Below are 14,831 nucleotides of genomic sequence, written 5' to 3'. Positions count from 1 at the left end.
TTTCATTCTTTACCATAGCTGATTAGCACAAGATATGATACTGTCATAGTGCAAGCCCAAATCAGAAAAAGTTGAGATGGTGGGGAAAATGCAAAAAAAAAATGCCATGATTCTTAAATTTAGCTTGACTTTTATTTCATTGAAGACAGTATGAACCCAATATATTTAATATTTTGTATAGTCAACTTCATATACATCCATTCCTCAATTTCAGGCCTGCAACACATTCTAAAAAAAGTTGAGACGGAAGCAAATTAGAGACAGTAATGAGATTAAATAATTAAGTAATAAGGTGATGTTAACACGTGACTGTATTTGTGATTTGTTTGATTTGTTACAAAAGCAGCATCAACAAATATATTTTGGACAGCAAAACTATTTTCTCAAGAAAGTGGATCCTCCTATATTGTTTATAGGTGTCAAAAACATGGATAATCATTGAGATGTTACTTTCAAAAATAATAAATACATTGAAATTCTAAGACACTTAAAATTTTCTCAAACCACCTTTTATGTTTCTCTGATCTGTTTTCACACAGTCCACCAAATCAAAAATCTTCAAGTCACAGGAATTATTCTTATGTTAAGTCAAGAATCAATAAGATCAGACAGTCATCTGCACCTTCTGCAGAGAACTAAGTGGAAAATTGCCATTACACAAAAGGTATGAAAATTGCTAACATCACTAAACTCATTACAGAAAAATGAAATTTTTTTTTGCAAAATAAAGGTGCCGTTATAGAATATTTCTATTTCATATGCTGTATGTCCACTGCTGTAATTAGTGACTCATGGTAATTTTGATGTTTTTATGTTGTATATGTTTGCTCAATTGCTCTTTACAACAGCATTAATGTAATATTTAAGTGACAGTGTTATAGCAGTTAGTGCTGCTATCTCTCAGATCTACAGTGGTAGGTTAAAATGTTCCACCTAACTATTAGAACTGCACAATCAAGTATGTTAGTTTAACTGTCAACTCTTACCCGGCCATATGTAAATGTGGTTGGGCTTTGCATTGGATTGGCCCCCCATCCAGGGTTTGTTCCTGCCTTTCCGTTAATGCTGTTATATGGGATCTGTTATTAAGTTAAGTTGCCATTTTAAATAAATAATCTCTGCACTCGTGGCTTAAGGAAGGGGCATGGTTAGTGTGGCCAGAGCGGTTACCGGGTGCGATAAGGGCATGGACGTCTCCGCACTGAAGTGCACAGGTGCATGATCGCCCGTGTCTGTAATTGAGGCCGGGAGCTGCTAATTACCATACCTGTGCCATGTCCCCATTATAAATACTGTAGGAGAAGTCTGAGTGCGGAGGGGGAGAAAAAGACAGAAAACACAGATGGGGGAGAAGGAGGGAAGGCAGGAAACTGACAGCCGGTGCAAGTGAGCGTGAGGAGGCTCACTAGTGGATGCAGGCAGCTGGGAGGAGAGCCCCACAGCAGAAGTGTATGGCATGACCAACATTCAGTGGGGGCAGCAGGAATTGGTCGCTCCAGCTGAGTGATCTCCAGGACCTGGAGTGACCAAGAAGGTGGTTGGCTCATCATGGAAGGCAGTGGGAGTCAGAGGCTTCAGAGGTTGAAGCCTCAGCATGAGCATCCTGGCCATTAGGGAACCTGAGTCTCAGTCTAGCAGGAGCTATATGGAGCCAGGGGTCAGAAGGCTACCAGACCAGTGTAGAAGGCAGCTGCACCTGCAGGTAGGGTAACTCCCCTGAATGGAAGAAGCAGAGAAGCCACCAGCTAAAAGAAGGCACTGGGTTTTTAAAGGGAACTTCTTCCATCCATTGTTTTTAACCTCATTTTAATTGATTTATTTATTTGGATTATTTTAACTTCCACCTTTCATTATTTTTATGGATTATTTATGTACTGTTTTTGAGTCACTGCAATTTGGACACTGTTTTGTTTTGGTTTTGTTTTAGCTTTTAATAAATGCATTTGCACCTTTTGTACCATCCTCTTGCTCAGTTTGATTTGTCTCCATCTGCCAATTCATTCGGTTACGTTGCCGATGGTGTTGAGTTGAGAGGCTCCCAAAAGGGAAGAGGGAGCTTGGAGCAGGACCCACATCGTCATAGGATCTGACTCCCACAACCCTGATCTTGATTAAGTGGATTATGTTATGTTAAATTACTTGAGATTGTGTTAGGATACATTTTAGATGGAGCTTCCTCACCCACAACTAAAGATTACTATAAATTATGGTGTGAAAGAGTAACAGTTGAAACATGTATATGAAGGGACACTAACTAAAATTTAATTTGTGGATCTCCTATTTAATTTTTTGTAAACGTGATATTAAACCTGTGTAGAGTTTACATGTTCTCACTATGTCTCCCATATCTCAACATGCAGTATGTGTGGGTTTTGTTGATCTGTCACACTAAATTGGCTGTATATGAGTGAATGTGCTGAGTGATGCACTGGTGACAGATTCACATTTGGCGCCTGCCTTTTTCCCAGAGTTGCCAAAATGGCCACTGGCTACCTATAACTCTGAATTAGTTTAGAAGGTTGGAAAAATTAACAAATAAACAATGACAGAATAAAGTGCATTGTAGCATAGATCATAAAACATCACATTCCTAGAGATCTTGCATTTAAAATGATTAATCTTCAATTTTCAATTACTTGCATATATACAGTACAAGGGTGAAACTACACTTTATATGAATGCCAAAGGTTTGCATAAGAAAAGCTCATATAAAACCAATGCAGGTCAACATTATTGGTCTTGAAGTGAAAGAAAAACCAACAAAGAAGTTTGGAAATAAACTAATTCAAAACAGTGTATGCAGAAACTGAACACCAGAAGGCCCTTTAAGCTTATTGGGTACCCAAAGAAGTAAATTCTCCAAAAGCACCGTACTGAGGGGAGACAGAGATATTCTGCATGAGGTAGGTGTGACTTGGTTTCCAAGAACAGAGAACAAGAAGCTCTCATGGGAACCTACTGTGGATGCTTTGATGAGAGAATGCAAAGACTGTAGGTCTCTAAGGACAAGTAGGGGAAGAAAAAAGGTTACTATGGACTCATGACATCCAGATTTTCTAGTCCTGTCTCTGAGTGATTTCAGGTCACCCAGGAAGGAGAAGGATGAGAGGAAGTGTTCTATGTTCTGGTTCTAGGAGCTAGATCAGTGGGAAAGTTTTCCTATTGGACATACAGGGTAAAACATAAACAAATTAGACCAAGTTGAGTTTAACATTTTATTTTAGGGGTTAGTTAATTTATTACTTCGTCATCATATAATTATGTTTTTTTTGTTTTTTTTTTGTTCTTTTGCTTTTGGTTAAAATAAATCAATAGGTTTAATGCTGTCCTAAAACATGTGACATTTATCCTGGGTTTAATTGACTTCCTGGTGGCATTGTTTTAAATTGTTTTAAATTTGATTTTGTAAAGGCAATGATTTCAAATTTTTTCATTATACTGTATATGCCCAAAATCATAGTTTTATGCAGGTAGGATTAGTATCATTCATAATGGATATTACTCATTGTCTGATTCTGAATTAGTTCTTCATTTACTGGCATTTAGAAAGTATATTATCTCTATTAGATTTAATCAAACAAAAGTAACTGCAGAATAAATGTAATATTTAAAAAATCTTACTTACTTTTCAGGATTTTCAACTTCTTCCGTCACAAAATTCAAATAGAACCTTAAAAACAGTTTGATACAATTAATTTACTTAAAGTTATAAAGGAACATAAATGACTTCTGCTAAAAAAAAAAGTATATTTAGCAGAATTGTTCATACTTGTTGGCAAGGTTTTTGTTATGTCTAACGGAAAATTATTATTTTTTACTTGGCAAGTTGTAAGGTTACTGGTTTTATCATTTTTCAAAAAGAGTATGTAATTGCACTAATACATCAGCCAACTCTGTATACATTCCAAGGTTAAAGCAAGTAAACATGATTTTTAAACATAACAAGTTGTGTTTATAATGCACACATTTTCCAAATCTGCTTATTCCAAGCATATGCTGTTGCATCAGGCACAATTTCAGAATCACCAAAGTTGGGGTGCCTGTCCACTGTAGAACACACTTCCACAGACCCACAAACATTCATAATGAACTAGTTTTAGGATTAAAAATCAACCTAACTTGAATATCTCTGTGATGGTGGGTGGGACTGGAGAACCTAAATAAAACCCAATATAATATGAAGAGAACATTCAAATTGCACAATGAAAATGGTCTTACTGGGAATTGAACTCTGACTCTTTAGAGGTGTGAAAAAGCTGATTCACTATGCTACTCTATTTTCTCAACCTGAAGTAACAAAAATGGGGGCGCGAAGATGTGAAAAAAAGAAAACAAGAATCGAAAAAAAGAAAAATACATCTATTGAAATCAAAACAAACTAACTTAAACTACATTCTAATACTACGAAAATAAAAAAAATAAAAAAATAAAAACGTTAGGGGGCGCGATTAAAACTGTTATAAAAACTCGGGTCACAAATACTTAAAGGTTGAGAAACGCTGCAGTACGGTATTCCAAAAGTGTAACGCTGCAGTACGGTATTCCAAAAGTGTAACATTTTCATTTTAAATTGTTACTTGAACAGAAAAAGAAAACTATGTAAAGAAGAAATGTAAATTAAAAGCAGTGCTTACAGTTTGATGTTGAAATTAACTGGCAATTAACAAAGCATCCACAATGATTTCACCCATTTAGACCACAATGTGCTGTAGCACTTTATTACTGTAAATGACAAAATAAAAAAACCCAAACTCCAGCAATCTAGGATTTGAACACTCCTAGTCTAGTTCAGGAACACTGGGGCCAGAGACTTTTACACTAGAATGTGTAGTAAACAGAAAATCAACCATGAGTGAGATATGATGTGGTGCAGTGTGTGAGGAAACCATGGCAATGTATGATTTTTGTTAAATAAAAATAGTGTGTCTGAGACTTAGTGGGTGTTGCCTGATGCCGTAAAGCTGTGTGGCTACAGGGTTTATAATGGGGATACTAGCTGATTGCTAGTTAACGGCAAATGCAATCAGTTCAGTTGTTCCTCATTGATACTTCTTGGGTCATTAAGGAAAGCACCTGCATCCAGAGAGTATATAAAGAGTCCCAGGAGAGATAGGTCAAACAATTGATTGAGAAAGAAAAGAGTTAATTAGATTGATAATGCAAAGATAAGAGTTGGGAGTAAATCAACAAGGAGAGAGAGAGAGACAGATGTGTCTGAGAAAAAGACTGAATCAGGAGTGTGAATCAGCACAGCAGATAGGGGGCATGACGGTTGAAAGGAGGACCTGCTGTGAATGAGAGAAATGGTGCTCTAGGGGCGGGTCGCTCCTATTGGGCATGGAGAGAGCAGAATTAAAATACCGTAATTCTCTAATTAATTATGAATTCTTCTTGTTAATTGCTATCGTAATGACCTATTTTATGATCCGAAAGATCAGCATCAGAGCAGTAAATAATTACTGAAATGTTACAGAATTGTTCGGGTAACTTATTTCCTAGGGCGCAAAGCCTACTGACGTGCATGTCCTATTTTATCTATTGACTGATCTTATTACTCACAATGAGTACTGGACTCATTATGAATTATTTATGGTTCATTTATTTATTTAAAGAAGTCTTTGCACTGCACTTTTTTTATGGACACTGCCTGCTGGAAAAAATTGCACAATGCACTTTTGCACTTTTCCATCTCGGTTTTGTGACTATCCATGTTCCGGCAGCAGGAGATGCCAAGTTAGGGTACACTACGCACTAGTGGTTAATAGGACATGTTATTAATTAACACTGAAAAGAACTGAACAAGTTTAGAGTGAAACAATGAGAAATCCTTTACTTTGCACTTCTCAAAATCCACTTTCTTTAACTTAAACTAACATGAATGTTCAGAGATGCAGGTAGCAGCTCCTATGGGCCCAGTGTAGAGAAGAAGCAGGACACTGTGCACTGGGTAAGGGAATGACTTACCAATGGTCAACACTGTGACTCCAGTCTCAACTCTTAACTTGCTTGTCTGATTATACTTTTTCTTTGCTCTATGACTTCATGTGTCTACTGTTCTTGAAACCAGGGACTTGATGATCCTATTGGAACTGTTTTCAACAGGGTGGTTTGAGTGGGACATCATTGGATGGGGGTTGTTTTTTTATTTTCAAACTTTTTTTCTCAAGTAATGCTGTGCTTGATAAGTATTGATTGCCTTGTTTAAATGTAAAAAAAAAAAAAAACAATCCAAGGTCTGAATCATCCTACTCCATTTCGGGAACACTTATTCCAATAAGAGACTATTCTGGAAGCAAGGGGAATAAAGCAGAAATCAACCATGAAGAAATATGTGAAAAATGTGAAATAACATAAGATTCCCAGGGTCAATTCAGGGTCTCAGGGGCAAAAGGCTATACTGGGCACTGTGCCACTGTGCTACCCCAACTATAAAAAAATATCTCTAATAATAGGCATATTTTCAGAACTGAATTAGTGTGGAAGGATTTTTTTTAGAATCTTTCTACTGTATTTTTAAATCCATGTACTATTTTTTAGAATGTATTTACATACTCATATTTTTACAAAATTAATTTACAGGAGTGTCTTTATAACAAATGATTTAATTCCTGCTGCATTTTTAACTGATACTGCATAGTAAAAGTCAAAAAATATTTATGTGATTTAATTCATGGCTTTTGCCTTTGTAAATTAATCTGAGGTTACTAAGTTTGTATTCTGTGACACTATGGCAGTGTGAGCAGTGAAGCTATAAACTGAACTGCCAGAATATTTTAAATTAACTTAGATCGATGTGCTGATCATTGTGGTTCCAGGAATACAACCAACTGTGTGGAGATGTAACCTACAATTTCTGACCTTTTTTATTGAAAAATTAATGAGCTGCACAACTAATTCAAGAAATAAATATTTTTTCCTGACATGTAAAAATGGTAAAGTTTACAAACATCAAAATAAGCTATTTAAATTATCCTGAAACACTGAAAGTTACTATCCAATTTATCACTGTGATTTTTGTTGTATATGCTTAAAAATCTCTAAGGACAATGTTAAAAAGCTTTTTGATACAACTGTGACACTTACTTAACAAAAGCTCTGAATGCAATTTTCTGAGCACTTTTTTCAGGACTTTATTTGCATAATATCTGTGAAGATATATATATATATATATATATATATATATATATATATATATATTGTGAGAACCCGGGTCCGAACACCACCAGACTGATGCCACATCTTTATCAAAGCACACTTTTATTTTCACCAAACACAGTCCTGCACAGCGCACAGTGCTCCCAGCACTAATCACCCCTAATCCGAGCCTTTCTCTCACTGTCCGTGGACCACCTTTCCTCTCTCCACGGGAGCTTCATCCTGCTCCCACTCCTGACTCTAGTTCCTTGATTGTAGGGAGGCGGACCCTTTTATAGTGACCCGGATGGGCTCCAGGTGCTCCGTCTGATGACACTTCCTGGTGTGGCGGTAGTGTCAGGAGAGCACCCAGAAGAACTCCGGGTGTCCCTGGAAGGATCATCCTCCATGTTCTCGGGAGTGGTGGAAGTAAATGTTTTCCAGGCTCTCTGAGACTCGGGGCACCCCTTGGCGGTGGCCATGGGCCCCAATGGGCTTGAGCCTCCTTGCTCCTCTCCCATGGTCCTCTCTAGATCCAAGGCGGTTGCCCCTTCATGGCCTGGAGAACGAATACACCACCTCCCGGTCCTTCCAGGCGTCCCTGGAATATATATATAGTGAGATGAAAGGCCCATGCAACAGGGGAATTGCAGGAGAGAAAGTTTGGCTTAGGGCTTGGTCAGGGTCCTACATGACACCAAGAAGAGAGAGAAAGGAATGCACTGCCAGGGAAGAGGTTTGTTTTAAGCCAAGGCTCCCCAGTAGAAGTATGTCCATTATGAGTACAGTTTGGCCAGGAAAGGCTGAGAATAGAGGGACCCACGTGACATATATTCACATGCCACCTCAGCACCAGCATGTGATATTATCGAAGGACACTAGCAGACAAATAAGTAGTGTATAAAATGCCTGGCCCTTATAAAAGTAGGGCTGGTCCAGAGACGGGGCTATTTTAAAGGACCTGATAGCTCAAAGGTGCAGGGACACCAGGAGAAAGAATTCCTGTGTGGAGACCCTTTTGTAATAGTGGGGTTGTTCCACACCTGGAAGTAATACCTTTGACTTCTTGAGTCTTTATTTTGGAAACATCAGTCTGCACCACAGATGCTACTGTACATATCTGTAAATACAGTATATTATATACATTTAAAGTATAATATATATATTATAGTATGGGGTGTCAATCTGTCAGAGGGATGTTTACAAGCAAGAGGACATAGAAAGCAGGATATGAGATAGGTTTAGCCAAACTCATCTGGGATTAGGAATAACACTTTAAATACCAGTAATGGAAAGGTTACACTGGTAAAGCATTAGATGTGAGTGACAGGTGGAAAAAGATTTTTGGCATGCAGTGCTTTCTGTGTAAGTTTAATGGAAGGTGATTCAAAAGGGCTGCCTGTCCCTATGAGTGGAGGGAAGTTAGTAGGGTTAAACAGAGGCCTAGGATAATTTTCCACAATCTGCCAGGTGACAGTAAAGGTGGCCTGCGTGTTACAGGTTCCATGCTATGAGCAACAGTGTAGATCAGTGATGCATGAATACCTGCGGATGCCAGAGGAAGCTTGGAATGCTGACATCAGAACTTACTGAAGTTCATCTGAGAACTGCTCCAGAGGTCGACTGTAGTTGAGATATAAAACTGCTTCAACAGTGTTTGTCCAGAAGTAAGTTGGGGCAAATGCTTGATTGGAACAGTAATGTTGAGAATGAGAGAGGGAAGGGATAGAGAGTGGAAGAGAAAGAGGTAGAGAGGGAGAGAAATAAAGAGAATTGAAAAAATGTTGCTTGATGCACAGTGTTTTGTTGAGTAGACAGGAGCATGACATACCCCACTGGTAGGAATTAAATTGCTGTGTAGTAAAGCCCAGAGAGGAAGCATGGTTTATTTTCTCCTTGATCCTGTTACAGTACATATTTTGTGCTATCCTTTCATTTACCATGAACTTATGTTTATGGTTTGAATAACTTAAATTAGTTATTATTTAAATAACTTTAATTCTTAGGTCTGTTTCATTCATTTTTGAGTTAGAGATTCTATATAAGGTGGTAAGTAGAGTGTGTCTTATACCTCAAACACAAGTTCTGAGTTCAAAATTTCTCTTTAATTAGATGCAATATGAGCCTTTTTCACAAAGCAAAATATATAACAATCTGTTCAGATTCCACACCAATCCAATCTAATTAAGCAACAGAATGTAAGAGCAGAAATGACGGCTGAAATGAGTGAAGGTCGTTTTTCACAGCGCAGAGACAACAGATGCAGCAGTGGTCAGAGGAGCAAAATGAAGATGGTGGGGGGAGGTGGGGATATGGGATAATCAGTCACAGAATTCACATGCTGTAATCGCACATAAAAAGGGAAGGACAGCCCTGCGTGAAACAAACGCTGTAAGAAATTATATGTTAGGCCACTTTGCAGTTGCATGCAAAACTAAAAATGTGAAAGAACTGGTAGTTAATGAAAATGACAATGCATTTTTCCTTGGGTCTATAGCTGATGAGAGTGACTTTGATGAGAGAGGGTGCATTTCACTACCCATACAAGTCACTTAAATTTAAAATTGATACAGGTGCTGATATCTCCATAACACCGGGTTCATCATATGAGAGCATAGGGTGACCTCTATTGGAGGAAACAGGTTTCAACATTAGTCCAGGGGGGAAAGTGAAATATGCAGGAAAATTACTGGAAAAGACAGAGAAAAGGGAAACAATTTGTCTTCTGGATTTATGTTGTGGAAGAGCCATTCACAAACAACCTACTGAGCTATAGTTTTGCTTATAAAATGGACATTTTACAGAGATTGGATGAAGTCTCAGAGGATATGTTTAGAGACACTGGCCTGCTAAACTGTAAGTCAGTACAAAATTGAGCTTAAGTCTGATGCTGTACCATATACATTAGCATAGCTACCCCACTCTGAATTCCCTTTACCAAAGAAGAGGAGGAATTACATAGAATGCAGTCCCTTGGGACTAGTTGCTGAACTAAAATATTTTTATTAATTATATTAATAAAATTATTATATTAATTATATTATTTTATTAATTTATTTAATATTTTATTAAATAAACTATTGTACCAATGCTTAAACAGAATGGCCATGTCAGAATTTGTGTTGATTTGAAACATCTTAACCAAGCTGTAAAAACCTGAGGGCTTAACTCTTCCAACTTTGCCCCAAAGCTTTCAGGTGCTAGTGTGTTCTCCGCACTGGATGCCTCATTAGGTTTTTGGCAAGTTCTGCTGGACCAAGATTGTATAGAGTTGACCACCTTCATAACCCCAATTGGAAGATTCTGTTTCAATAGGCTGCCATTTGGGATTACATCAGCTCCAGAAATTTTTCAAAGGGAGATGATCAACTTTTATGGGAACATAAAGGCACTGTGGTGGTCTATGGCAAAAATCAAGCTGAATATGACAAAAACCTTCAGGCAGTTCTTAAAACGATTAAAGATTCTGGACTGACACTGAATTGTGACAAATAATAAATCAGAACTGCAGTACTTTGGACATTTACTGGTATTGTGCCAGATATGACTAAGGTAAAAGCAATCACAGAAATGCCACAGTAATGTGATGGAGTTCCAGCAAATGCTGGGAATGATTAATTATCTAGGAAAATATGTCTCTTGGCTGTTTACAGAAACCTCATTATTAAAAAAAGAAAAAGATTTGATGTGGACAGTAGCACAAGAACAGGCCTTGATCAAGGTGAAGCATATGTTAGTCACAGCTCCCACTCTTGCTTATTATACCATGAAACCAATGATAGTTAGTGCTGATGCCAGCAATTTTGGCTTAGGTGTTGCTCTATTCAAGTCCATGGTGACACAGTTTGTGCAGCTGCTTTCTGCTCAGGAACTCTAACAGAAACAGGACGCAGATACTCTCAGTGTGGGCATATGAGCGGTTGGCCTGGTTCTTTCAAGGCAAGGAAAGATTTTGCTTGCAAACAGACCATAAACCCTTGGTTCCACTGATTAACTCCTACGATATTGATCATGTCCCCTTGAGATGCCAGCACTTATCAATGCAACATATGTGTTTGAATGTGAAAACAATATATTTTCCTGGCAAGCAACTAGTAGTTGCTGATATGCTCTCCAGGAATCCATTAAGGAAATACGACCACTCAGATTGTGACAAAGAAATAAAAGCATTTGGTGAAGTAGTTGTAAGGTTCAAGGAAATGCCAACACCCCAGCTGAAAATTATTAAGGAGGCAACGCTAAGTGATACTGACATCCAAGCGGTGAAGTGGTTCCCATGTGCAGGTTGTCCCAGACACATACCCTCCCATCTAAATGGATATTATGCTGCCACAGCGCCTCTGTCAGAGGGAGATGGGTTGCTACTGTTTGAGGATAGAATTGTGATTCCAACTAAAATTTTTGAGGACATGTTAAACCGAATCCACGAAGTGGAGCCAAGGGCTTACTAAGTGCCGCCAGAGAGCAAAAATGTCTGTGTGGTGGCCTAAATTAGGAAAGGACATTAACAGAAAATTGACGATATGTACCTTTTGTAGAGCTCACAGGCCTTCTGGACCCTGGTAAATGTAAATTAGCAGCAGACTTGTGTGAACTGAACAGTAAAACTTACCTTGTAGTAGTAGACGTTGAAATTTTGCACTTATAGACACCTTCTAGGCAGCAAGTAATCAATAGACTCAAAAGTATTTTTGTTAGGTGGGATGTGCCTGGAGAGCTGTTGTCAGCTAATGGCTCAAAGTTTTCTTCAGCGGAGTTTTGGCAGTTTTGTCAAGACTATGATTTTTGTCAAACAACATCCAGTCCCCATTATCCTCAGTCTAATGGAGCTGCAGAGAGAGCAGTCCAAACTGCAAAACATATTCTCCATCAGCCTGATCCCCAGTTAACACTTCTGTGCTATCAAGCAACACCTCATGCCCACTACGAAAATGAGCCCAGCCCAGCTGATGATAGGTCAGCAAATCAGAAATAACCTTGCCATGCTGGAGCACAAACATTAGCCCCAACCTACTGACCATGAAATGGTGAGGAAGAAAGATAAAGCTGCAAAGGAAGCATACATGTTCTTCTATGATCGAAAACATTCTGTCCAAGCCCTGCCAGATCTTCACCCTCGAGATAAAGTTCTCTTAATGATTGACACTGAAAAGAGTTGGGAAACCCAAGCTGTGGCAGTGAATAAAACAGGTGAGCCTTGGTAATATTTAGTGAAGACTGAAGATGGCACTGTCTTATGCAATAATTGCAGACAAGTTTTGCTGAGAGCAGTAATTCTCAAGAAGGAACAGAAAATGTTCCAGCTACTCCTCCAACAGAGGATGAAATTCTTAACCCAAGTTGAGGTTGTACTGTAATTCCTAGCTCAAATACAACACTCATAATTACAAACAGGTATGGAAGAGTAGTGAAAGCAGCAAAACACTATGGTGATACCTAAGAAGAAATGGGCACTTACTCCTGTACAGTAGCAACAGCAATTTGTAATGCCATAACTCCTGCTGTTGCTGTGTTGATAATTCAAGTTAAATGCTACCTGTCATAGAATATGTTTTACGGAAGTTCTTGTTTTGTTAATAATGCTCTAGGGGTGTTTGTTCTCAGAAAGAAGGCATATGTGTAGATACAGATGCTCCTGCTTGCCAACAAGATGAGTAATATGTGAACTACTACCACCTCTTGTGGGCAGGGCCAGTGGGATATTGTTTTCATGAGTCACTGACAGGCGGTGTTGTTATGCTTGTTATGTTGTTATGCTTTGCGTTTGGCTTAAAGAGTTATCATAATAAAATTATAGTTCTGAATTGTGTCTCCACCTGTGACAATAGCCAAAAATCACTTGCGGATTAGGTGGAACCTCCTTAAAGTAAACCAGTTCTCTCCAGGCAGCTCTCACTGGGTGTACCCAAGGATCCCAGTAGGGCTGGCCATTGGAACTATAGCTTGTAGCTGTGCATACTGAAGCCCCAGCAGGGAGATACTACATCCTGGCATAATGGAGGAGCTAATGGCTTTTTAAGTCAGTCTCCTCATGTCCTCTGCCATCTTATTGGCCTCTTTCTTTTACTGCAAAAAACAAACTCCTTCTTCACTGCCTGGCCTCATGTCAGTCGAGCTCTTGTTGGCACTAGACTAGAGTAGAGTAGATAGAACTTTACTTGTCCATACAGGGAAATCTGTTTTTTTACAGAATCAGAAGCTCTTTAAATGCATAGACAAATAAATATATATACGCATACACTATGGTCTGTACGCACACCAGAATGATTACAAGAGAAGAATATTTAAAAAGAAAGAAAACGTTAAAAAGATTATGGACTGTCCAACACAGTATCCATTGGAAATTCTCAGTTGCATGTGATATATATATTAATATACTGGCAGATTACCCAGTGGCTTAGCTCACTGAGTGGAAGGGAAAAATTTGTGGCTCTCATGAGGCAACAGCATTAATGCCGTCTGAACAACACATCCCACGTGATTCAAATTTGACCCTCTGTGCTTGGCAGTACTCACACATGATGTCAATTTCTCCTATTGTAACTTTTGGATATAGGCAATAATCTTTTTCAATGTTATAATTGAATCCTTCCATATACAGACCCTGACGCCTGTGTGACATAGAAGCCTGTGAATACTGCATCCATCTAATTCAATTCTGTTCAGCACATTGTTCGGGTGTTTGTGAGACCCTCAATTGTGATTGTCATATATGTTGATCAGCGAGCCTTCTCTCTCGATCTGCTTCTGTCTCACTTTGTCTGTGTAACCTGACTCCTGTAGTCATACGTAAGCACGTTGTTCGGGTGTTTGTGAGGCCGTCAATTGTGATTGTCGTATACGTTGATAAGCGAGCCTGCGAGCCTTTTCTCTCAATCTGCTTCTGTCTCACTTTCTCTGTGTAACCTGACTGTTGTGGTCATACGTAATTTCCGTTTCAAACAGGAGTGCATTATAATATGTTCTGTGGTCATACGTAATTTCCGTTTCAAACACGAAAAGAATTTTATATATATAGATATATATATAGAAAGAGAGTGAGAGAGTAAGGTTTCTAAACTCTTCTGGGAATCCCTCCACTGAGAAGATATGCCGAAGAGCGGGCCAAAGCGTGATTGCCACTTTTGTGGAAGCCAGTTTATCAGTTGCTGAGGCAACTGCAGGCTTCCAATGCTGTAGCAGATCCGAGTCGATTGCGGTGGTGCTCTATGTGCTTGCCATCGATGGGTGATGTAAGGAACATTATAAATGCAAGGAACAGTATAACTTGGCCAGTAGCCTGGCCCCGACTATGCCTGTTTACTGTGTTTGTGTATAGGAGAGTGGTATTTCCCGCTGCAATAAATAACCCAGCTGTTCCTGTTTCAAACTGAATAAAGCTGGTTTTGGTACTGAGACTCATTTGTCACAATATATGAAATATACAAAGTCTTTCTGAAATCTTTAAACTGTAGTAACTACTTATGTTCTAACACTTATCAATATAGTACATCAGGATGTTTGAAGCATGATAACAAGAGCAGCAATACACTGGTCCAAATGGCACATCACAGCCTATTTTTATACATTTAAAACACTGTTATTCTCCTATGTAAGACCTTAAAAAAGAAAAAGATAATGAGAATGTTTCCCACAAGCATATGAGGTTTTTAATAAGAAATACAGAAAAAGGACTTCTCTACTATAACTAAATATTT

At 38.6% G+C, this 14,831-nt stretch overlaps 1 protein-coding gene across 1 annotated transcript in view; it reads right to left on the bottom strand.

Moving 5' to 3' along the window:
* Positions 1 to 14,831, bottom strand: part of slc7a11 (solute carrier family 7 member 11) — a 138,950-nt gene that overhangs the window by 55,766 nt on the left and 68,353 nt on the right. Inside the window, exon 6 of the mRNA XM_039751681.1 lies at positions 3,626 to 3,670. Coding sequence (XP_039607615.1) covers positions 3,626 to 3,670 — 45 coding nt within the window. The remainder of the gene's footprint in view (positions 1 to 3,625; positions 3,671 to 14,831) is intronic.

The sequence above is a fragment of the Polypterus senegalus genome, chromosome 4, assembly GCF_016835505.1.
Source record: "Polypterus senegalus isolate Bchr_013 chromosome 4, ASM1683550v1, whole genome shotgun sequence".
In the NCBI taxonomy this organism is placed as follows: Eukaryota; Metazoa; Chordata; class Cladistia; order Polypteriformes; family Polypteridae; genus Polypterus; species Polypterus senegalus.
Note: the sequence above shows the minus strand (reverse complement) of the source record. Positions and strands in the feature narration are given on the sequence as shown.